The sequence below is a fragment of the Capra hircus genome (assembly GCF_001704415.2).
Source record: "Capra hircus breed San Clemente chromosome X unlocalized genomic scaffold, ASM170441v1, whole genome shotgun sequence".
NCBI classification, from domain to species: Eukaryota; Metazoa; Chordata; class Mammalia; order Artiodactyla; family Bovidae; genus Capra; species Capra hircus.
This window is the reverse complement of record NW_017189517.1, coordinates 12,367,203-12,387,710: the sequence shown is the minus strand read 5'-3', so window position 1 is coordinate 12,387,710 and position 20,508 is coordinate 12,367,203. Positions and strand designations below refer to the sequence as shown.

General features: G+C 44.5%; 1 protein-coding gene across 2 annotated transcripts in view; it reads right to left on the bottom strand.

Moving 5' to 3' along the window:
* Nucleotides 1-214: 214 nt before the first annotated feature.
* Nucleotides 215-20,508, bottom strand: part of HS6ST2 (heparan sulfate 6-O-sulfotransferase 2) — a 354,205-nt gene continuing 333,911 nt past the window's right edge. Inside the window, exon 3 of one of the 2 annotated variants that reach the window (XM_013976267.2) lies at nucleotides 215-3,348. In XM_013976267.2, the coding sequence (XP_013831721.2) occupies nucleotides 2,451-3,348 (898 nt within the window). In that variant the 3' untranslated portion in view covers nucleotides 215-2,450. The remainder of the gene's footprint in view (nucleotides 3,349-20,508) is intronic. The other variant, XM_018044214.1, reaches the window with a different exon arrangement.

Genomic DNA, 20,508 nt, shown 5'->3' with positions numbered 1-20,508 from the left:
TTTATTCAAAAGAGAACACACTCTGGACCCTCAGAGGGAAGCACCCAAGGTTAAGGTCATTGGCACATGCTACATTGGAGTGGCTCATCTCATCTCCATATCTGGTGGCCAAGAGGAAAATAAGAAACTCCTTGAGAAAAGAGAATTCTCTCTGTGGTGTCATGATGTCTGTCTAGTGGCTGCAAACTTTGAAATCACAAAATAACTCAGCATCTGTAATTTAAACTTTATTTTATATCTATTGTTAAATTACACAAAATCAGTAAATGGTTTGTAAAGCTACATCATTGGACAGATGTTTACATTTGAAGTCATGGGATTTACATGATGATGACCAAAATGTATATTTATAACATCCCCTATATACAATAAATCAGTATAGACAGAGAAAATGCACTTAATCTCTGCAAACCATGCACACCACAGCAATAACACAAAATATTTTTTTCTGTAACAAGCTTTTCCACTGGCTCGGGCTTCATCCTGCTTTCCAACATTACCTATCAGCTTTAATAGCAAACATCATCCATTAAAACAAAACGAAACTGAAATACCACAGTGATCTACAGAATCATTAGTTTAAAAACACAAAGTACACAAAATAGTTTCACTCTAAAACAGTTTGAGTTTAAGGTATTTTGGATTTTGAAGTTTTTTTTTCCTTTCAGTTTTCCAGTTCTCAGATTCCCAGGACTGCGATACTGTCAGGCAAAACAAAATTTCGATCTACTGATACAAGCGCAGAGTCAAAAACATTTTTTTTAACTCAAGTACTCAGCTTCTTGTCCAGTTTGTGGCCTTATTATTACAGATGAAACTAGATCATGCAAATGAGCAGATTGTACAAGATGTGACTTTACGGTCACATTTCTAAGCATGTCCCTCATGAAAACATAAATGCCACTTGCAGTTGCCTTTCTGATTTACAGCCAGAGGCTTAGTGTAAGTCCTTATGAAAGGATAGCAAAACCCGTAATATGGAAGCTGCCCAGAATGAGGATGTTTGCTAGCACAGTGGGTTATATACTTCTTTTTGGCCCGTGCAATTCAAACTTGATACCCTGAAAGTGTTTTTGCACAGACTTCTAATACCAAATCACTTTCTTCAACCCATATGCTTCTGATGTTTAACCTCACTGCAGAATACTTTTGCCTTTTGTTTTCTCAAAACTAAAGCTGGTACACGGCTCACCCAAAGTATCGAGGTAAAGCTTTTGGTGTTACTGAATAACGTTGGCTATCTTAGTGCTTATTCCAACCTTGTTTTTCTCTTGTAATTGTCTACACTCTGTCAACATGAAAAAGAACTAATGGGCTAGAAAGAGCCAGCCCAATTGGAAACATTACAATAAAAATGTACAAAAAGTAAATAACAATTCATTCACATTCAGGTTCAATTCTATCTGATCAAGAACAGAATACTAACTTCAGCAATATTTTAAGACACGCTATCCTGTTCAAGAGTTTCTTGATAAGGATCTCACTACACAAACATTGATAAGACAATTCTATAGAAAGAAAGTCCTGACTTTAATCCAGGATTATATATCACAATAAATTCAGCAACACACCATTTAGATGATGAAGAAAGATTCTAAAACGGGTTAGTTTGGAATGAGCACAACTCGGAGAAGCTTTAAAATGAATGAGAAGCAGCGCCAAGAAGATTCCAGAATTGTTGAAATTACAGTGCCCAGAAATCGTCTGGAAATTAGATCTTTACATTGGTACTCCATTTGGAAAAAGTGTTTGGTTTAATATGAGATACACCCTGTTTAAAACCTTTAAATAGCAGAAGGTAGAAAAAGTTTAAAATTTTAAACATCTCAAATAACAAGATGAGTCCCTTTCTACTCAAAAGCCAATATTTTTACATAAAACTACTCATGTTTGGGAGAGAAGTTTTCCATTTTGTACAATTTGGTAAACTCTACCATCAGTTCTTATTTTATTTAAATAGATTTTTGGTTATAATCAGAAGAAAATGAAGTTTTGTGTTTAGTTTGTTTTATGTTATATTCATGCTTACCCCTGGAAAAAATGTTTGCTTCCAACATTGGGTTTCGACAGTGTATCATGAATAATGTAAAGTCCATTTCTTAGGCATAAGTTAAATGGTCACATTTTGTGTTTCCATTTTGTCCCTATGACTAATTCAAGAACTTCTTAACATATCTAAACAGCAATTTCTGGTGAGTCTGGTTTGGCTTTTGGATTTTATAAATACTCCAACAAACCAAAAAAAGAGGCAATTTAATTACATATTGAAATTTGTTTTACCCACGCACAGTAGAACACTGAATTGAAAGGCAACTGTAAAGGCGACCTCTTAACTTTTTTGAACTTCCAAACTTTAGGAAGCAGGATGTGTTTGGACGCTCTCATGTTTGAGGATTTGCCCTATTTTGACTGGCGCTTTGGGAAAGTGTGTGAAAGCCTTTGGGAGCCACTTAGCGCCATTTCTCTACGCTGCCTATATAGTCATGGGTGCCATTGCTGGTGTTGCCATCGCTCTGCTCTTGGCCTGGATTCTGCTTCTGGCTTTCCTGGTTCTCCTTTGGACTTGGATTCTGACCCGAGCTCTGAGTCAGATTCTGAATCAGATTCTGAAACAGATTCTGAGTCCCACTCTGACTAGCATTCAGGTTAGGGTTCTGACTCGGATTCTGACTCGGATTCGGGTTCTGGCCCTGACTCTGGGTCTGGTAATGGGTCTGAAGGAACCTTCCCTTCAGAAATTTGCGTTGTTCCTGACGCTTCCGTCTAGCTTCCTGATGCTCCTTCTGCCTCATAAACTGATACCTTTGCAAAAAGAGATCTTTGGCATAGCTGTACAACTCCATATCCAGAAAATTCAGTCCCTCAATACGTTTTTGGAGTTCCTCATTGATTTCTACGCTAGAGGCCCTAGTGGTGTTATACTGGGTAAAGGGAGAAATAAAGTTCATGTTGAAGGTTTTCTCAAACAGATACTGGGTCTTCCGCTGAAACTCAGTGAGGCCGAAGAATGCCATGTGCTTCAGATTCGATTTGGCACTTTCCAGGAGGACCTTGTTCCTCTGCTTTTCGGGCATGACTGACAGGTTGTAGCAGCCAACGAGTGTGAGGTCGGAGAGCATGCGCACCTGGCGGTTGTTGGCTAGGTTATAGGGACAGTCCATGAACTCTTTCAGGGGGCAGCCGGACCAGTCGTCTCCAGTGTAGCAGCTGGGCAGCTCTTCAGAGGTTGGGGGCCTGCCGTCGCAGACGTGGAGGGACGCTTTCCATGTTGCCCCTCTCTGGACATGCCTCCACTCACTCAGGTACCGGGACACTGGGTCGCGGAGGATGGTGATGTAGTGGAAGTTCCTATGGACAAAGCACAGAGGCCGGCGGTCAGGGCTGCGGCTGACATAGGTGGAGTCAGGGAAGGGGCAGGGCATACGTGATGTTCACTGGTCGGGAAGGGAGGCCAAAGTAAAATGACGGCAATCTGGTGGCAGCTGTCCTGTGGACTGTGCTATTGTTCCCTCTATGAGGCCGGCTAGCCTGTCCCGAGAGCTCCTTTTTAAAGTATATACGTCGGGTGGAAAGGCCACTCCCCCTTCCTCCTTCCCCCTCCGTTTCTCTCTCTCCGGCTAGTGACAAAGTCCTCCCAATGACCTCATTTATTTCCTTCTCCCCACTCCCAAACTCCCATAACTGATCATGAAATGGAGACTCGATGGAAAGGAATGATTTTACTGAAATGATAAGAGGTTACAAGTACTCAAGTTCTAATCTTTCTCACTAAATACACAAAAGCATTCTTCTAATAGCTAATCAGGATATCTTATTAACAAAACCTTGTTGAAAGAGTGTCTGATATGATGCTTTTGATTCTGGCTGCTGTCATAACATCATGGCTCCTACGTGATGGCAGTGGAATGTGAAGATAGGCAGTGCAGCCCGAGCCTCCAGAAATAAACATTGTGGTTAGTTACTGACTGAAATAGACATGGTAGCTGCCAATGGCATATATATAAGTTACTACCTCGGTATCTGCCTTCACTCACGTGCTAATATTCCCAGCAGAGGCAAGTTAACTCTATTAGTTCCAAAATGCCCTTTTTGTTTACCCACTGAAAGGACACCGAGATGTCAGCATGTATGGAGGCTTTGCTGGGTTACTGTCTTCACTTTAAAGCTGCAAACTGATAAGAGTTCTTTGCTCACATAGCAGACTAGTAAACATTTAAACCGCACACCCACACACACCCATATAGAGCAGGTGCACTCACACTCACACACACACTCACACACACACACACACACACACACACACACACACACAGCAGAAGCATCCTGGCTTATGATGTGATCAAGGGAAAAAAACCTTTGCAGCTGTACTTTAATTAAGAAATGAGCTTCCACTCAAGTTCAGTGGATGAAGGATGAGGTCATGGATGGGCCTATTGTGGAAGGAAGATGACAATAAACACATTAATTTCTTAAAGGAAACCTGGGGAATGGCTTGTAGCTTTTCTGAAGCTTATTCTTTTCCACCTGAGGGATGCTGCCTCTGCACCCAGGAGTGAGGAGCACCCAACTGGCTAGGTCTGCTGGCTGATGTCCTCTGAGCAAACATTCCTCCCAAGTCTTGACCTCTGAGCAATTCAGGCACCCTGGGATCTATCCTGTGTGCTTCTCTTCTATTCATGGTGTTCCCTCTGCATGGCGTAACCTTCCTTCTTTAACTGGAAAATTCTAGGCATCCTGCAATTTCCAGTCCAAGTATGATCTCTCCTCTGAGAAACTTTATCCCACTCCTGCTGCCAGTCATCATCTCTTCTTCAGTGACACTTCCACAGTTAACCTTTGCTAAAATATTTTTGATACTGAATCACAATTTTTTGTTTGTATTTCTGTTTAGAGTAGGTTTTCTGCAACAAGAACTTTACATATTTTTCTTTAACTCTCATCTCATCCTTTTCAATGTTGTACCAGACAAAAAGCAGAATCCCAGTAACTCCTTTAATTACTTCTTTAATGAACTATCCCAGGGAAGAAGGAGAGAGTTGGGAACTGGGAAGGTCATGCCTCATCATATTAAAAACTCTGGACAATCTAAGTGACTGGAAAAAACCATAAACAATTAAAACTATCACCTTCTATGATATCGTGGAGTAAACAAGCATGGGACAGAAGAGAAGCATCCTGGAGGGAGGCTGGAGGGGTGGCAAACCCACATTGACTGGCCTCACTCTTTGCCTGGCTGCGGCCAAATTCATTTCTGTAAAGACCCACTGCTAACAACTAGCAGCTTTTCTTCCCCAGTAGCCTTGACCAACAAAGGTGACTGCTGTTCCCATGGCCTCCAAATTTCTATTCCTTGCTGTGGTATTCACTCATTCACTCCTTTGGTACAGATTTATTAAGCCTTCATGCTAGGCCTGAGGCCACAGCTTCATGGAAATTAGTCTGATTATTTGGAAAAAAAAGAAATTTATGAAGACCAGTGACACACTTGGATTAGTCTTTCAACCAGCTTTTCCAGGCATGCATTATAAATGGGTGTTTAAAAGCCCCATGATGGAGTCGCCTTCATGCTCAGCTGACAGTCCTCCAGCCCACATTTGTTTTACTGATTCAAGCCAACAGTGGCATCTTCTGGTAAATTCTAGAGTGCACCCCTTGTGCATGGCTATGCCTCTGCTCCCTAAAAAGTCTCCCTTGTCCTTCAGAGCAGATAGATCATAACCACCAGGGTTAGTGTCTAAACCAGTAAGCACCATCCCCACGTGGAGAGAGGGAGGAGGCAGACCAGGAACGCAAAGGCGGATACTGACAGCCTTTCATGTTATAGGTGAGTCCCTCCTCCAAACTGAAGGTCTCTCCCAGTGCCTGTATGAAAGGAGGGCCGTCCAAGGTGGGCAGTCTCAGGGTCTCTGCACTGTGGGATTATCACAGCAGCAGAGGAATTAAAGGCGTCTACACGTGTGCATATCCATATGCTGGTAATGACAGCTACCATTCACTCAGATGCCAATAGCTCTGGAGAGTCAGGGATTGCCAGCAGCCCTCCTCTTCCAAGGAAAATAGATCCAGGGTGCCAGACTGCCTCAATTAGAAACACTTGATGCTGCTCAGAAAATGATCCTTGGGCGAAAAGGAAGATCAGCCAAAGGTGGGTCTCCAGGAATGTCCAGTGGCCTCCCAAATGGCATAGTGTGTTGGAGGTGGAAAGGCAGGTGCAGATAACACCTGGAAGGTTTCACAGGGCTAAGGATTGAGGATGCTCATTATTCTAAGTGAGGGGTTGTCAGGGAAATGTCAGAGAAGACCCCGCCACACCCAGAGCAACCGAGGGCGTGAAAGCCCAAGCCAATGGCACAGTAGTGGAGAGCCAAAGGAGCACTGAAGCATAGGTGGCACTCTTCCTGTGCTTGTTGGCTCCAGCATCGGTGTGACTGGCACTGGAAAAGGGCCTGATTATTGGTGTTCAGTTGCTAAGTCATGTCCGACTCTTTGCGACCCCATGGACTGTGGCACACTAGGCTTCCCTGTCCCTCACCATCTCCTGGAGCTTGCTCAGACTCATGTGCATTGAGTCGGTGATGCCATCCAACCATCTCGTCCTCTGTCGTCCCCTTCTACTCCTGCCTTCAATCTTTCCCAGCATCGGGGTCTTTTCTAATGAGTCAACTCTTTGCATCAACTCTTAAGCCTTCATGCTAGGCCTGAGGCCACAGCTTCATGGCAATTAGTCTGATTATTTGGGAAAAAAAAAAAAGAAATTTATGAAGACCAGTGACACACTTGGATTAGTCTTTGTGGCCAAAGTATTGCAGCTTCAGCATCCCTCCTTCCAGTGAATATTCAGGGTTGATTCAGGAAGAGGGCCTGGAGATGCCCACAGATACGTCAGAGGGCCCAGAGGGGAGCATCCCTATCTCATGCGCTATTAATGACTGGAGCGGGCACAAGGCACCATGAAAGCACCTTGCAGTGATTCTCAGCCAAGCCTAATAATAGAAGGGTTTCTGTAGCTTTATTTTCAAAAACAAGGAAGAATTAGATGAGGCAAGAAGAGTGAAATGGAGTATGACACAGAAAGGTCAGAAGGAGCAAAGGCATAAAACTAGCCTGTTGTGTACAGAGGAAGAACACAAGAAACCTCTTACTGGGAGTTACTGGCCAGTGGTAGGAATGGAGGGTGGAGAGGCAGCCATGGACAGGGTCGTGGAAGGCCTCAGATGCCACATGAAAGAACTGAGACTTCTGGGATTTCCTGGCAGTCCAGTGGTTAGGACTCAGCACTTTCACTGCCTAGGGCCCGGGTTCAATTCCTGGTCAGGGAACTAAGATCCCTCAAGTTGTTAGGTACAGCCAGAAAAAAGAAAAAAAAAAGAATTTAGATTTATGAAGGCAACAGAAAGGCCTTTAGAGGGTTTTAGGCAGGGGAGTGACACAATGGAGCCTGTGTTTCAGAAAGATCGCTGTGTATGGTGTGTGGTGGAACTGGGGAAGTGAGTTGACGTTACTGTAGAAAATGAGACAGAAGAAAAGGGCAGACTAGGGAGGCATTTGGAGGCAGGGTTGAAGTAACAAGACTTAGGGACAAAATGAATGTAGGGGAGAGGGAGGAGGAGGGGTAAGGGGGCCTCCCAGGTCTGACTGAATGGACAGATAGAGCCTCAAAGAGTGATCTGGGCTTAAGATGTGGAGTTGTCAGCTGCAGACCTTGAGGACTGACTTAGAGAGCATTTGTTAATTTCACATGTGTGGCTTCAGGTATTGGAAGACAGCATTTCAGAAACCCCGTGGCTTCTCTTCTGTATGTTAAATATAGTTTTCAACTATTCTCTCCACTGCTTCAGGTCCCCTCACTATGCTTTTGTTTGCCTCTGAACATATTCCAGTTGATTGGAATGTGCCCTCTAGGCACAGTCTGACAAGGAACAAGTAGGGCAGCCTATCACCACCCTCATTCTCAACACCGTTTCTCTTAATGTGGCCTCATATCACATCAGCCCTTTTGGCAGATGTAGCACACCGCTGACACACCATCAACTACCTTCTTTCACTGTTTCACACGCAGGTCATTTGAAAACCCACTCTACTTTGTCCTGAACAGATGCAGTTTGTCTGTGGCCCCGTTTAATTTCTTCTTGGTAGAGGAAGTCTAAGGCTGTCAAAACGCATCTGGATTTTGATTATATCCCCTGATATCTTCACCATATCTTCTTGTCTTCTGGCAATGCCTGCATCCAAGCATTGATCAAAACAGAACAAGATGCAGGCGAGAGCAGGTCTCTGGTAGTTGCTGGAAATCTCCCCTTCAGGTTGATAAACCCAGAGGGTGCTGCTGAATGCTGTGATTTAATTTTAAACAAGTGAGCCAATCTCGGCCACAGAAAAATCACACTCAGCCTATTTCAGTTAGTAGAGATTGGACAGAAATATCTTGTGACCAAACATGTCACTTCATTAGGGTGACCAGGTGTCACATCTTTAGAGTCGTGACTCCCCCTCAGTTACCCATGTTGATTTAAAGACCCTTGTTTGGTGCCTCTATGCGACCATGGTGCCTTGACAGGCAGGACATAGTGAAACATTTGCCGTCCTCTGCAAGTCCAGGCCAACTTTTGCTTCTCATTGGTAAATAAATGTGGAAACAACAGCAACCAAAGAAAGAGTGTCCCAGCGAAGAAACCCGGGGGCCATCTTTGACTCCTCTCTCTCGCTTACCTTCAATGTCTGAATTTTCCCCGAGTCCTGCTGATTCTAGTTCTTTTTAAAAAAAACCCACTTTTATTAGAGTGTAGTTGCTTTACAATGTTGTGTTAGTTTCTGCTGTACAGTAAAGTGAATCAGCTATATGCATACACATATCCCCCCCCTTTTTTAAATTTCTTTCCCATTTAGCTCGTTACAGAGCACTGAGTAGAGTTCCCTGTGCTATATAGTAGGTTCTTTTTAGTTGTCTGTTTTATACATGGTAGTATATGTCTGCCAATCCCAGTCTCCCAGTTCATCCCACCTGCCCTTCCCCGCTTGGTACCCGTACACTTGTTCTCTACATCTGTGTCTCTAGTTCTGCTTTGCAAATAACTTCATCTTTGCCAGTTTCCTAGATTCCACATATATGGGTTAATATATGATATTTGTCTTTCTCTTTCTGAACTCAGTTCAGTCTGTGTAACAGTCTCTAGTTCTTGTTAGCTCCCAAATCCATCCTTTCTACCATTGCCTGGGGTCAGGCCCTCATCACTTTTCTACCTGACCACTGTATCAGCATCCTGGCCCACCTCCCTGGCCCCGGACTGACATCCAGTCCACACTCTCCTATGACACACATCTGACCTACCACTCCCTAGTTAAGACCTCTTAATGGCTCCCTATCAGTTGGGACATGAAGTGCAAGCTCTCTACATGTGACCCACAGCCTTGTGGCTGGCACCTGACAACCACCTTTCTTTCTCTTCAGTCTGATCTCTATGAAGCTCCCTCGACACGAGTCTTTCTCAACGATGAGTAATTCGAACCCTCCCCACTTCCATTCCCTGACCCTAGGACATCTGGAAATACCTGGAGACATTTTGGTTGCCACAACTGGGGAGTAGGTGCTACCGACATCTACTGAGTTGAGTCTAGGAATGCTTCTAAACATCCTACAGTGCAGGCTAGTGGCTAATTATCAGCAGTGCCAAGGCTGACAAACCCTGCTGTATATTCTATGCTCCAAGTATGCAAAAGTAATTTTAATGTTCTACATTGGTTCCAGGCAAAGATCCTACAGGTCCTTTCCCTTTGTATATGGAGTCCCTACTGTTTGGAATGGCTCCAATCTGTCTTTTGTAGACCACCTGGAAACCTCCAAGACTAAACTCAAAGACTGCCTCCTCCATGAACCTTTCTTTGACCTTCCGGGGCAGAGTTACCTACCCTGGTATTCCTCTGTTTCAACTGTGCTGGTATTCTCCCATTGTAACATTCAGCACGATGGGCTGTGATTGTCTAGTGATTTGTCTGCTTCCCCCATTGGACTATGAGCTCTAGAAGAGTAGGGACCATGTAGCATTTATTAACATAAGCCCCCTGGGGCCTGGAATAATGTTTGACATAAAATAAGTGATTAGTAAAAGACTGTTAATTGGATGTCTGCAGCAGAAACAGCAGAGCTTATGGTGAGCTCACAGGAAATGCCTATCGCTGTCTTTGATACAGAAAAGCCACTAGATGTCAGTATTAAATAACAGAACTACCATTTTACACCTGTGCAGGAACATTTAAGGGGCTCTAGCTATGAAGGGTATCTAGTTACATTTAGCACTTTTCCCTGACTTTCTGTGTAGTAGTCCAATTTTAAAGAAGGGTGGGAAGCTTAAAGACATTAAGAGTATGTAAATAGATACAGTGACAGACTTTATTTTGGGGGGATCCCAAATCACTGCAGATGGTGATTGCAGCCATGAAATTAAAAGACGCTTGCTCCTTGGAAGGAAAGTTATGACCAACCTAGACAGCATATTAAAAAGCAGAGACATTACTTTGTCAACAAAGGTCCGTCTAGTCAAGGCTATGTTTTTTCCAGTAGTCATGTATGCATGTGAGAGTTGGACTATAAAGAAAGCTGAGCACTGAAGAATTGATGTTTTTGAACTGTGGTGTTGGAGAAGACTCTTGAGAATCCCTTGGACTGCAAGGAGATCCCACCAGTCCATCCTAAAGGAGATCAGTCCTGAATATTCATTGGAAAGACTGGTGCTGAGGCTGAAACTCCAATACTTTGGCCACCTGATGTGAAGAATTGACTCATTTGAAAAGACCCTGATGCTGGGAAAGATTGAAGGTGGGAGAAGGGGACGACAGAGGAAGAGATGGTTGGATGGCATCACCGACTCAATGGACATGAGTTTGAGTAGACTCCAAGAGTTAGTGATGGACAGGGAGGCCTGGCATGCTGCAGTCCATGGGGTGCCAAAGAGTCAGGCACGACTAAGCGACTGAACTGAAATGGGTAAAATGAGAACCATACAGTTTTCATGTTCATTGAAACAGACTATGCTGAAATAAGTACCCAAGTTCTAAGTCACAGATTTTGAGACTTGGCAGAGCAAGAAGAAACTTTTGAGATGGCAAATCATCTAAATCAATGTCTTCACTTTAGAGGTAAAGAATTCAAGGCCTCGACAGCAAAGATTTGCCCACAAGTCACAAATGGCCAGTGGTTCTCGGGAATCAATTTAACTGCAAGGAATATTCCTGGGCTGAAGGCATGTATTTTTAGTAGTTCCTGTCTTTGTGTCTTTGATTACCTAGGATGGTATAATAAAGCATGCCTAGAACAGACCAGTAATCCTTAAAAAGGGGAGGCTTTTGGCTGCAAAGAGAGGGCATTTCCTTATGCCAACTAGTTGCATAGCAAGGAGCTGAGGGCATTGGTGTCTGGCACTTAAACCTGTGGTTCAGATAGTAAAGAATCTGCCTGCAATGCAGGAGGCCCAGATTTGATCCCTGGGTCAGGAAGATCCCCTGGAGGAGGACATGGCAACTCATTCTGGTTTTCTTGCTTGGAGAATCCCATGGACAGAGAAGCCTGGTGGGGTACAGTCCAGGGGGTTGCAAAAAGTTGGACATGACTGAGGACTAACACTTTCACACTTACACAGTAACTTACACATCAACTTACAACAATACTGTGAGTCCAGTATTATTATTCCCATTCTAATGATGAAGAAGCTGAGACTAACAGAGAATGTGATTTGACCCAGTGCCTTGCCACAAGTTAAGTTGCTGTTCTTGTTCAGTCATGTCCGACTCTTTGCGACCCCATGGACGGCAATACACCAGGCTTCCCTGTCCTTCACTATCTCCTGGAGTTTGCTCAAATTCATGTCCATTGAGTGAGTGATGACATCCAACCATCTCATCTTCTGTCACCTCCTTCTCATCCTGCCCTCAGTCTTTCCCAGCATCAGGGTCTTTTCTAATGAGTCAGCTCTTTGCATCAGGTGGCCAAAGTATTGAAGCTTCAGCTTCAGCATCAATTAAATAGGATTGCTCAGATATGAATCAGTTTCTCTTTGACTGTAGAACATGTATTCTCCCCATCCTACCACTGGGACACAAACCCAGGACTTTTATGAACAAGCTAAGGATGTGGTTCTCACATCATGGCCCAGAATCAGCAGCATCAGCATCATTTCATAAATTGTCAGAAATGCACATTCTTGGGTCAAACCACTGAAGCAGAAATGCAGGGGCTGGAGCCTGGCAATCTATTTTAACAAGCCCTCTGGGAAATTCCCTGTTAGCTTCCTGGGCTTCCCTGATAGCTCAATTGGTAAAGAATCCACCTGCAATGCAGGAGACCCTGGTTCGGTTCCCTGGGTTGGGAAGATCCACTGGAAAAGTGATAGGCTACCCACTCCAGTGTTCTTGGGCTTCCCTTGTGGCTCAGCTGGTAAAGAATCCGCCTGCAATGTGGGAGACTTGGGTTCGATCCCTGGGTCAGGAAGATCCCCTGGAGGAGGGAAAGGCTACCCACTCCAGTATTTTGTCCTGGAGAATTCCACTCAAAGAGTCGGACACTGTGTGGGAAATTCTGATGCGCGTATGTGCTTGAGAACCACTGTCCTAGGCATGTGGCTTCAGAAATCAAAAGTCCCTCAGAGATCCCGGGGGTCCCCAGAGTGTGGATAAGTGACCCCAAGAGACAAAAGCATGACAAAACAAGCCCAAGGAAGCCCACTGCTGTCCAGGGAAAGCCCAGAGAACTTGGCCTGAGCAAAGTTATGAAGATTATGCTGTAAACGTTTAACTTTCCTTTAAGGCTGCTGGTTCACGAAAGGCCACAATAAGTTTCTTACATCACTCAAAGGGGAAATAAATATAAAAGCCATTTTTTTAATGGAAGAAGACCACTAAAATTGTACAAGTTAAGGTCATAGGAGCAATCAATAAAAAGTTAATTTAAGAAAGGAAACAAATTCTTAGCCCAAATCAATAGGACTGAACATTTTGTTATACCTGTAGCTTAGTTCTGTATTTTAAAGTTCAGCTTTTGCACATCTTGTTCTTGGAGTAATGATTAGTGGTACAGAAATAAGAACTGTGGTTGGTGGTCCTAAGTAGACTTCAGAGTGGGGCTCTACATGACATTGAGTCATTAATGCTGAAGGTCTGGTCTCCTTCCTTGGTTGATGATGTTGAAACCAACTGCACGGAACCTCCCATTGCATGTAAATGACTAGGTCAAGGCAAGGAGGATGGCTTACAGATCAAACAACATTAATATGTGAGCGTAGATAAAACACAGGTATAGTTAATTGATTCAAAGGCAATCCCTTCCGATGGGATTGGATCCCCCAAGCCCTAGGATTGCCATTTTAACTGTTTTTCTTGAGTGACTCATATACCAGCGGTCCCCAAAGAGGAGTTCCTTAAACGCTATGAGCAGCCGTGGCAGCAGACTCACGTAAGAAGTGTGGGACTTGAAGAGGGGACGACTTTGAAGTGGCTGGATGCTCATTTAGATGTGCTGTCTTTGGTGCATTTGTCAAACCATTCTTGTGGCTTAGCAGTCATGTTTGGTCTAGTGAGAAATGTGAGCCTTTATAGTCACATAAAGTGGATTTCTTCCAGTCATTTGATTGTCTTCACCACACTGGATGCTGAATGTCTCTCCTTTCCCCCCTTTAAGCTGATGCTGTGACGAACTGATGCTGGGCAATGCAAGAGAGGTGGAAAACAGGACCCATCCTTGGGAGCCCACTGATCTATAAGACAGCCAAGACTTTCACTGGCTCCTTGAATGGCTTGACTTAAGAGTAGTGGGCTACCATCTATGGGGTTGCACAGAGTCGGTCACGACTGAAGCGACTTAGCAACAGCAGTACACAAGCACTCCAGGAAAAGTATCTCCTGGACACAAAGCTAATTTAGGAAACGCTGAAGGTCTCGCACCCCTCCAAATAAGCCATCCACTTCTCCTGGCAAGGGGTTTTCTGTTGTTCTTCACACCTCACCTGAAGGAAGGAGCAGTTCTGTGTGTGAAAAGTAATACCTTAATCAATGTCTTAATTAATTGACGCCCCCCCCCACCCCTCGTTAACCAAAAGTTAGCCTGTGTATACTGTGGGGAAACATTCAGCAAAGCACAAATAGATTTTCCTTAAAAAGAAAGATGTTTTTCAATGCCATTCTTCTTTCCTGTCTTTTACAAGGCAGGAAAATGATGGTTTCTTATTTGGTGAAAGGGAAGAAAAGAAGATTTCTAAAAGTCTGTAAATTTCAACCCAACGTGGAACTCTTCACAGGACTTCACACAGAACTCATCACCACAGTCCTGGTGATGTTTACTTCTTTTTAAAGGAAATCTAGTTCCTCTCCTTCCCAAAGCCCAGTAGGCTCCAAAGTACATAAATCTAAGGACTTCTGTAAACAGTGAGAAAGCTGAGATTTTTAACAAGATGTGAAATTCCAAGCTTTATGACCCGTAGTTACCAGCCTTCACCCAGAGTCCACTCAGTTGCTTGGCAGTGTGAAAAGTTTTGCTGTTTACCTTGCCCCCTGAAATTTTGTGTGTTCTAAAATTACTCCCGTGAGTCTCGGATCATCAGTACTCAGTGTGGTTCTGAGGTGGAAAGAACTTTTAGAGAAAGCCCCTTCCAGTGTGGAGATGAGGGGCCTCTTGAAGGACACAATCCATCCATGTCCCATAGAGACTAGTTCTGCCACTGATTAATCAACTCATGCTTCCTGCCTTCCCTTCCAGAGACTCCCCCCCTCTCCACATGGTACTTCTCAGCTTCTGGAGTATTTCCATGTGGCATCTTCTGGCAAATTGTCATCCCCAAGAGGTGGCATCTGGGGCAGCCAGAGAGAGGAGTTGGTTTTCTTCTTTTCTCCGAAGAGAGCGGGCAGAGGTGAAAAGGGGTAAACTTCACCCCCCAGGAGACAGACAGAAGGAAGCTGGAGGAAATGTCTAAGTGCTGCCACTGGGACCACCATGGTTAAGGTCTTGCTCTCCGGATAAGCATCCTTGGTATCTCTTGTCGTGGGTCTCAATGAAGAAAACATGACTGTTATATATATATAAAGTTCTTGGAACTGAGCTTGGAACCCAGCAGTTAACAAATGTTAGTTCCTATTATTGTTACTGTTGTTGCTCTACAGACATGGGTATTCAGCTAAAAGATGTTATTCAACCTTCCTAAAAATCACAAAGCTAGCTAGTGACTGTCTGTCAGGTCTGTGTGATTCCTGAGCTCAAATGCTTGCCCAGTGCCCTGGCTGATGGTGCCCTATTTGGTCTTTGGCCAAGCATGTCTGAGCCTGCAGCTGTGTGTTCTCACTGAGTCATACACCCCTACTTAGGCCTGGGCACTGAACACAGCCTGAGGAACTACAGGCCAAGGGCACAAGGGCCCTGGCCCGAGTAGGAAGTCTCAGGAGGAGGGAGTTGGATATGCCAGGATGTGAAAAGGAAGGACTGCTTCTGAGGTTTTTGTGGGCCCCTGATAGAGCCTTAGGGAGGGGAGTTGAGCATGGCCGAAGTGGGGGCCAAGGGTGGGGTGTAGCGGACTACCATTCTCGCCCCCACCTCCCATTACACAGATGAGGAAACCAGAGAGGGTGGCTCCCTTGCCTTCTCGAGATTGTGGGAAATCTGGAGGCCCACGAGATCCTTTCTTCAGGGACTCCCCCAAAGACAGGGAACCAAGTAACAGGCCTTCTGCAGATGGTGGGCAGTCAATAAATAGCATTTAAGGTTCTTCTGAGCAGGCTGCAGGCAACTGCACTGATTCAGCTGGGCCGCTGGCCATTGTGCTGTTAGGAGGCAGCACCTTGGTGCGCGTGGGGGAAATCGTTAGAGGAAAACTAGTCAAGATAAATGTCTGCTCTCAGCATTGTGGTATTTTCCAGAACAGCACAAGGGAAAAGTACCCCCCATGAAGGCTGCCCCTTCTCGAGTCCTGGTTGATTTTAATGAGCTCTAATATTGTTGTTTAGGTGCTGAGAGAGGCAAAGTGCAAACCCTGGTTTTTGTGGGGAAACAGACCTCCTTTACCATTTAAACTGTGAAGAATGGGAGCCATTCAGAATTCCAGGGCTGGCTGAGTCGTGCCTCCATTCCCCCGGGAGCAATTTTTTTTTTTCCTGCAGGTATTCAGGTTGCAAAAGTCACAATTACTGGATAACACGGCTGGGCTGTATGTGTGTGGAAATGAGCACTGGATAAGCACCAGGCACAGCCTGGTTTCCCCACAATGTAAACATGGAAAATGGAAAAATAACTCGCTAACCCCGACTCGTTCCATGTCCAAGGCAAGCCATTCAATAGCACGGTAATCTAAGTCTATGCTCCAACCAGTAATGCTGAAGAAGCTAAAGTTGAACGGTTCTATGAAGATACAAGACCTTTTAGAAACTAATACCCAAAAAAAGATGTCCTTTTCATTATAGGGGACTGGAATGTAAAAGTAGGAAGTCAAGAAACCACCTGAGTAACAGGCAAATTTGGCCTTGGAGTACGGATAAAGCAGGGCAAAGGCTAGTAGAATTCTGCCAAGAGAACACACTGGTCATAGCAAACACACTCTTCCAACAACACAAGAGAAGAACTCTACACATGGACATCACCAGATGGTCAACGCACTGAAACAGATTGATTAATTCTTTGCAGCCAAAGATGGAGAAGCTCTATACAGTCAGCAAAAACAAGACTAGGGAGCTGACTGTGGCTCAGATCATGAACTCCTATTGCCAATCAGACTTAAATTGAAGAAAGTGGCGGAAAACCACTAGACCATTCAGATATGACCTAAATCAAATCCCTTATGATTATACAGTGGAAAGTGAAGAAATAGATTTAAGGGACTAGATCCTGATGACAGAGTGCGTGATGAACTATGGACGGAGGTTCGTGACATTGTACAGGAGAACAGGGATCAACACCGTCCCCAAGAAAAAGAAATGCCAAAAGACAAAATAGCTGTCTGGGGAGGCCTTACAAATAGCTGTGAAAAGAAGAGAAGTGAAAAGCAAAGGCGAAAAGGATAGATATAACCATCTGAATGAAGAGTTCCAAAGAATAGCAAGGAGAGATAAGAAAGCCTTCCTCAGTGATCAATGCAAAGAAATAGAGGAAGACAAAAGAACGGCAAAGACTAGAGATCTCTCAAGAAAATTAGAGATACCAAGGGAACATTTCATGCAAAAGATGGGCTCAATAAAGGACAGAAATGGTAGGGACCTAACAGGAGCAGAAATATAAGAAGAGGTGACAAGAATACACAGAAGATCTGTACAAAAAAGATCATTCACGACCCAGATAATCACAATGGTGTGATCACTCATCTGAGCAGACATCTTGGAATGTGAAGTCAGTGGGCCTGAGGAAGCATACTACGAACAAAGATAGTGGAGGTGATGGAATTCCAGTTGAACTACTTCAAATCCTAAAAGATGATGCTGTGAAAGGTGCTGCACTCAATATGTCAGCAAATTTGGAAAACTCAGCAGTGGCCACAGGACTTGGAAAAGGTCAGTTTTCATTCCCAATCCCAAAGAAGGGCAATGCCAAGAATACTCAACTACACCACACAATTGCACCACTCTCCATGCTAGTAAGTAATGCTCAAATTCTCTCACAGCTAGGCTCATCAGTACATTGAACTATGAACTTCTGGATGTTCAAGCTGGTTTTAGAAAGCAGAGGAACCAGAGATCAAACTGCCAACATCTGCTGGATCATCACAAAAAGCAAGAGAGTGTCCAAGAAAAGATCTATTTCTGCTTTTTGACTATGCCAAAGCCTTTGACTGCATGGATCACAATAAATGCAGAAAATTCTGAAAGAGATGGAATACCAGACCAACCTGACCTACCTCTTGAGAAACCTGTATGCAGGTCAGGAAGCAACAGTTATGAATTGGACAAGGAACAACAGACTGGTTCGCAAATTAGGAAAAGGAGTACATCAACTATATATATGTCACCTGCTATTTAACTTCTATGCAGAGTACACTCATGAGAAACGCTGGGCAATGGAATAGAGCAAGCTGGAACACAAGATTGCCGGGAGAAATATCAACTAACCTTCAGATATGTAGATGACACCACTCTTATGGCGAAGTGAAGAAGAAGTAAAGAGCCTCCTTGATGAAAGTGAAAGAGGAGAGTGAAAAAGTTGGCTTAAAACTTAACATAGCAGCAAAACAATCATGGCAATCTGGTCCCATCTCTCTTCATGGAAATAGACGCGACAGTAAAACAAGTGCAGACTTAATTTTGGGTGCGACAAAATCACTGCAGATGGTGACGCAGCCAATGAAAATAAAAGACACTTACTCCTTGGAAGGAATTATGACAACCTAGACAGCAATATTAGCAACAGCAGAGACATTACTTTGTCAACAAGGTCCGTCTAGTCAAGGCATTATTGTTCCCAGTACCATGTATGGGATGGAGAGTTGGACTATAAAGAAAGCTGAGCACTGAAGAATTGATGCTTTGAACTGTGGTGTTTAGGAAGACTCCTGAGATCCCTTGGACTGCCAGGAGATCCAACCAGTCCATCCGCTAAAGGAGATCAGTCCGGGTGTACATTGGAAGGACTGATTTTGAAGCTAAAACTCCAATACTTGGCCATCTGATGCGAAGAGCTGACTCATTTGAAAATGACCCTGATGCTGGAACGACTTGAGGCAGGAGGAGAAGGGAACAGAGGAAGATATGGTTGGATGGCATCACTCAACTCAATGGACATGGGTTTGGTGGACTCCGGGAGTTGTGATAGGACAGGGAGGCCTGGCTTTGCTGCCGTTCGTGGGTCGCAAAGAGTTGACATGACTGAGAGACTGAACTGAACTGAATCCCCACCAACTGCTCCTAACTCAAGAAGAATCCATGGCATGTGGAGTGAGTACAAGAAGAGGGCACCAGAGACACCAAAAGATGCGTGCTGGAACAGAAAGGACTGAATTTGAAGTTCTGTGGAGCCGTAATAATCTCACAAGAGCTCTACGATGGTACTTGCATCAAACGGTCATATTTCTGATATAGATAAGAGACTCTGGACCCATTGCATTCTCTCTAAGGCAAAAGGGAGTGGTGTAGTGCTGGGAGCCAGGGGCGCAAGCGCTCCTCCAAGTTATAAACTGAGTAGGCACATTGGGATGAGCTGAGTCCTGGAGAAAAGAGATTTTTTAGTACTCTAATCCAACATGTGCCTGAGTGGGGAAAACTTACCAGTATGTGAAATCAGACAGTGATAAATGTTGTGAAATAGAATTCTGATTCCGTTTTGGTTGTGAAGGACAAGTATCCTACAATCTTTGCAAGTCAGAAGGCTCTCATTATTTATTTAATTTATTTTCGGCCTTGTCAACGGCTGCAAAATCCTTAACTTCTCTCCAGGAACTAAACTGGGCCATGGCAGTGAAGTACAGAGATCAAACCTAAACCAACGTTGGACTGTCGCCATGGAATTCGTAGAAACTACTTGTTTAAATGGCACTTCCTACAGCCGCATAATCGGGCGCCAGGTTGGGCCTTGTTCGTTGAGAAGAGGTGGGAGGCCTCTTCCACAGAGTGCGCGCGTAGCGCTCCTGGAGGTACTTCCTTCGTGAGCCACCCCTCCACACGATATTGCTCCAGATGGCGGGAGACCAAACCACATTCATGTGTGTAAGCCCAATTCTGCGCTGAAAGCAAGCCTGTGTGACAGGGACTAGATGGGAAGTCAGACCCACGAGCGAGTGAAACCCGGCTAACCAGATGGCATATTTTGCCAGAGTTAGCCAGAGCAGGCCGCCCCTCAGAGCGTCATCTGGTCCAATCAGTTTACCAACATAGAAACCAAAGACCAGAGATGAGTGATAGGGACTTGCCCAGTCACCAGAGTTGTCTGTGGCAGAGCTCCGACCCGACAACCAAGTCTCTGTACTCCCTTCCCAAGTTTCGAATTCGCTCAAGTTGACTCGATCTGCCCCCTAGCAGGGACTGACGACAGAAGCCAAGCTTTCAGGAAAAGGCTGCCCCTCTGGTTGGAAGAAGCTCAATTAGCCTCTACCCAAATAGAAAAGACATAAAAGGAAGGACTAAAAGTCAAGACGCTCTAGACCTAAGAAATGCATGAGTCTGAACTCTAATTTTCCAAACGCAAGGATGCACGAAGACTCGCACTCGTACAGAGGAAAGAGCACATCCATCAGAATCCTTATGCGGTCCATTATCATGCCCACCTAGAAAGAATTCAGTCGCGGATCAGATTCAATTTACATTGCTGCAGGAGCCGCTGACAGAGCTTCCCCTTCCCACCCCCCCTGGGCTGTTTTCTCCCACTGGAAATATGAAGGTTAATCTCAGAGAGAATGCCACAGTAAAGTTGGACTGACAGGCCCAGATGATTACTCTAAAAGACATCTCCCTTCCCCACAATACTTTTCAGAAAGTCATCTGAAAAAAGTCATATGATACCCTGGGAAGAAGCGAAGGATAAGGAAAGGGGGAAGAGAAGGAGGGATGAGAAGAAGGGAA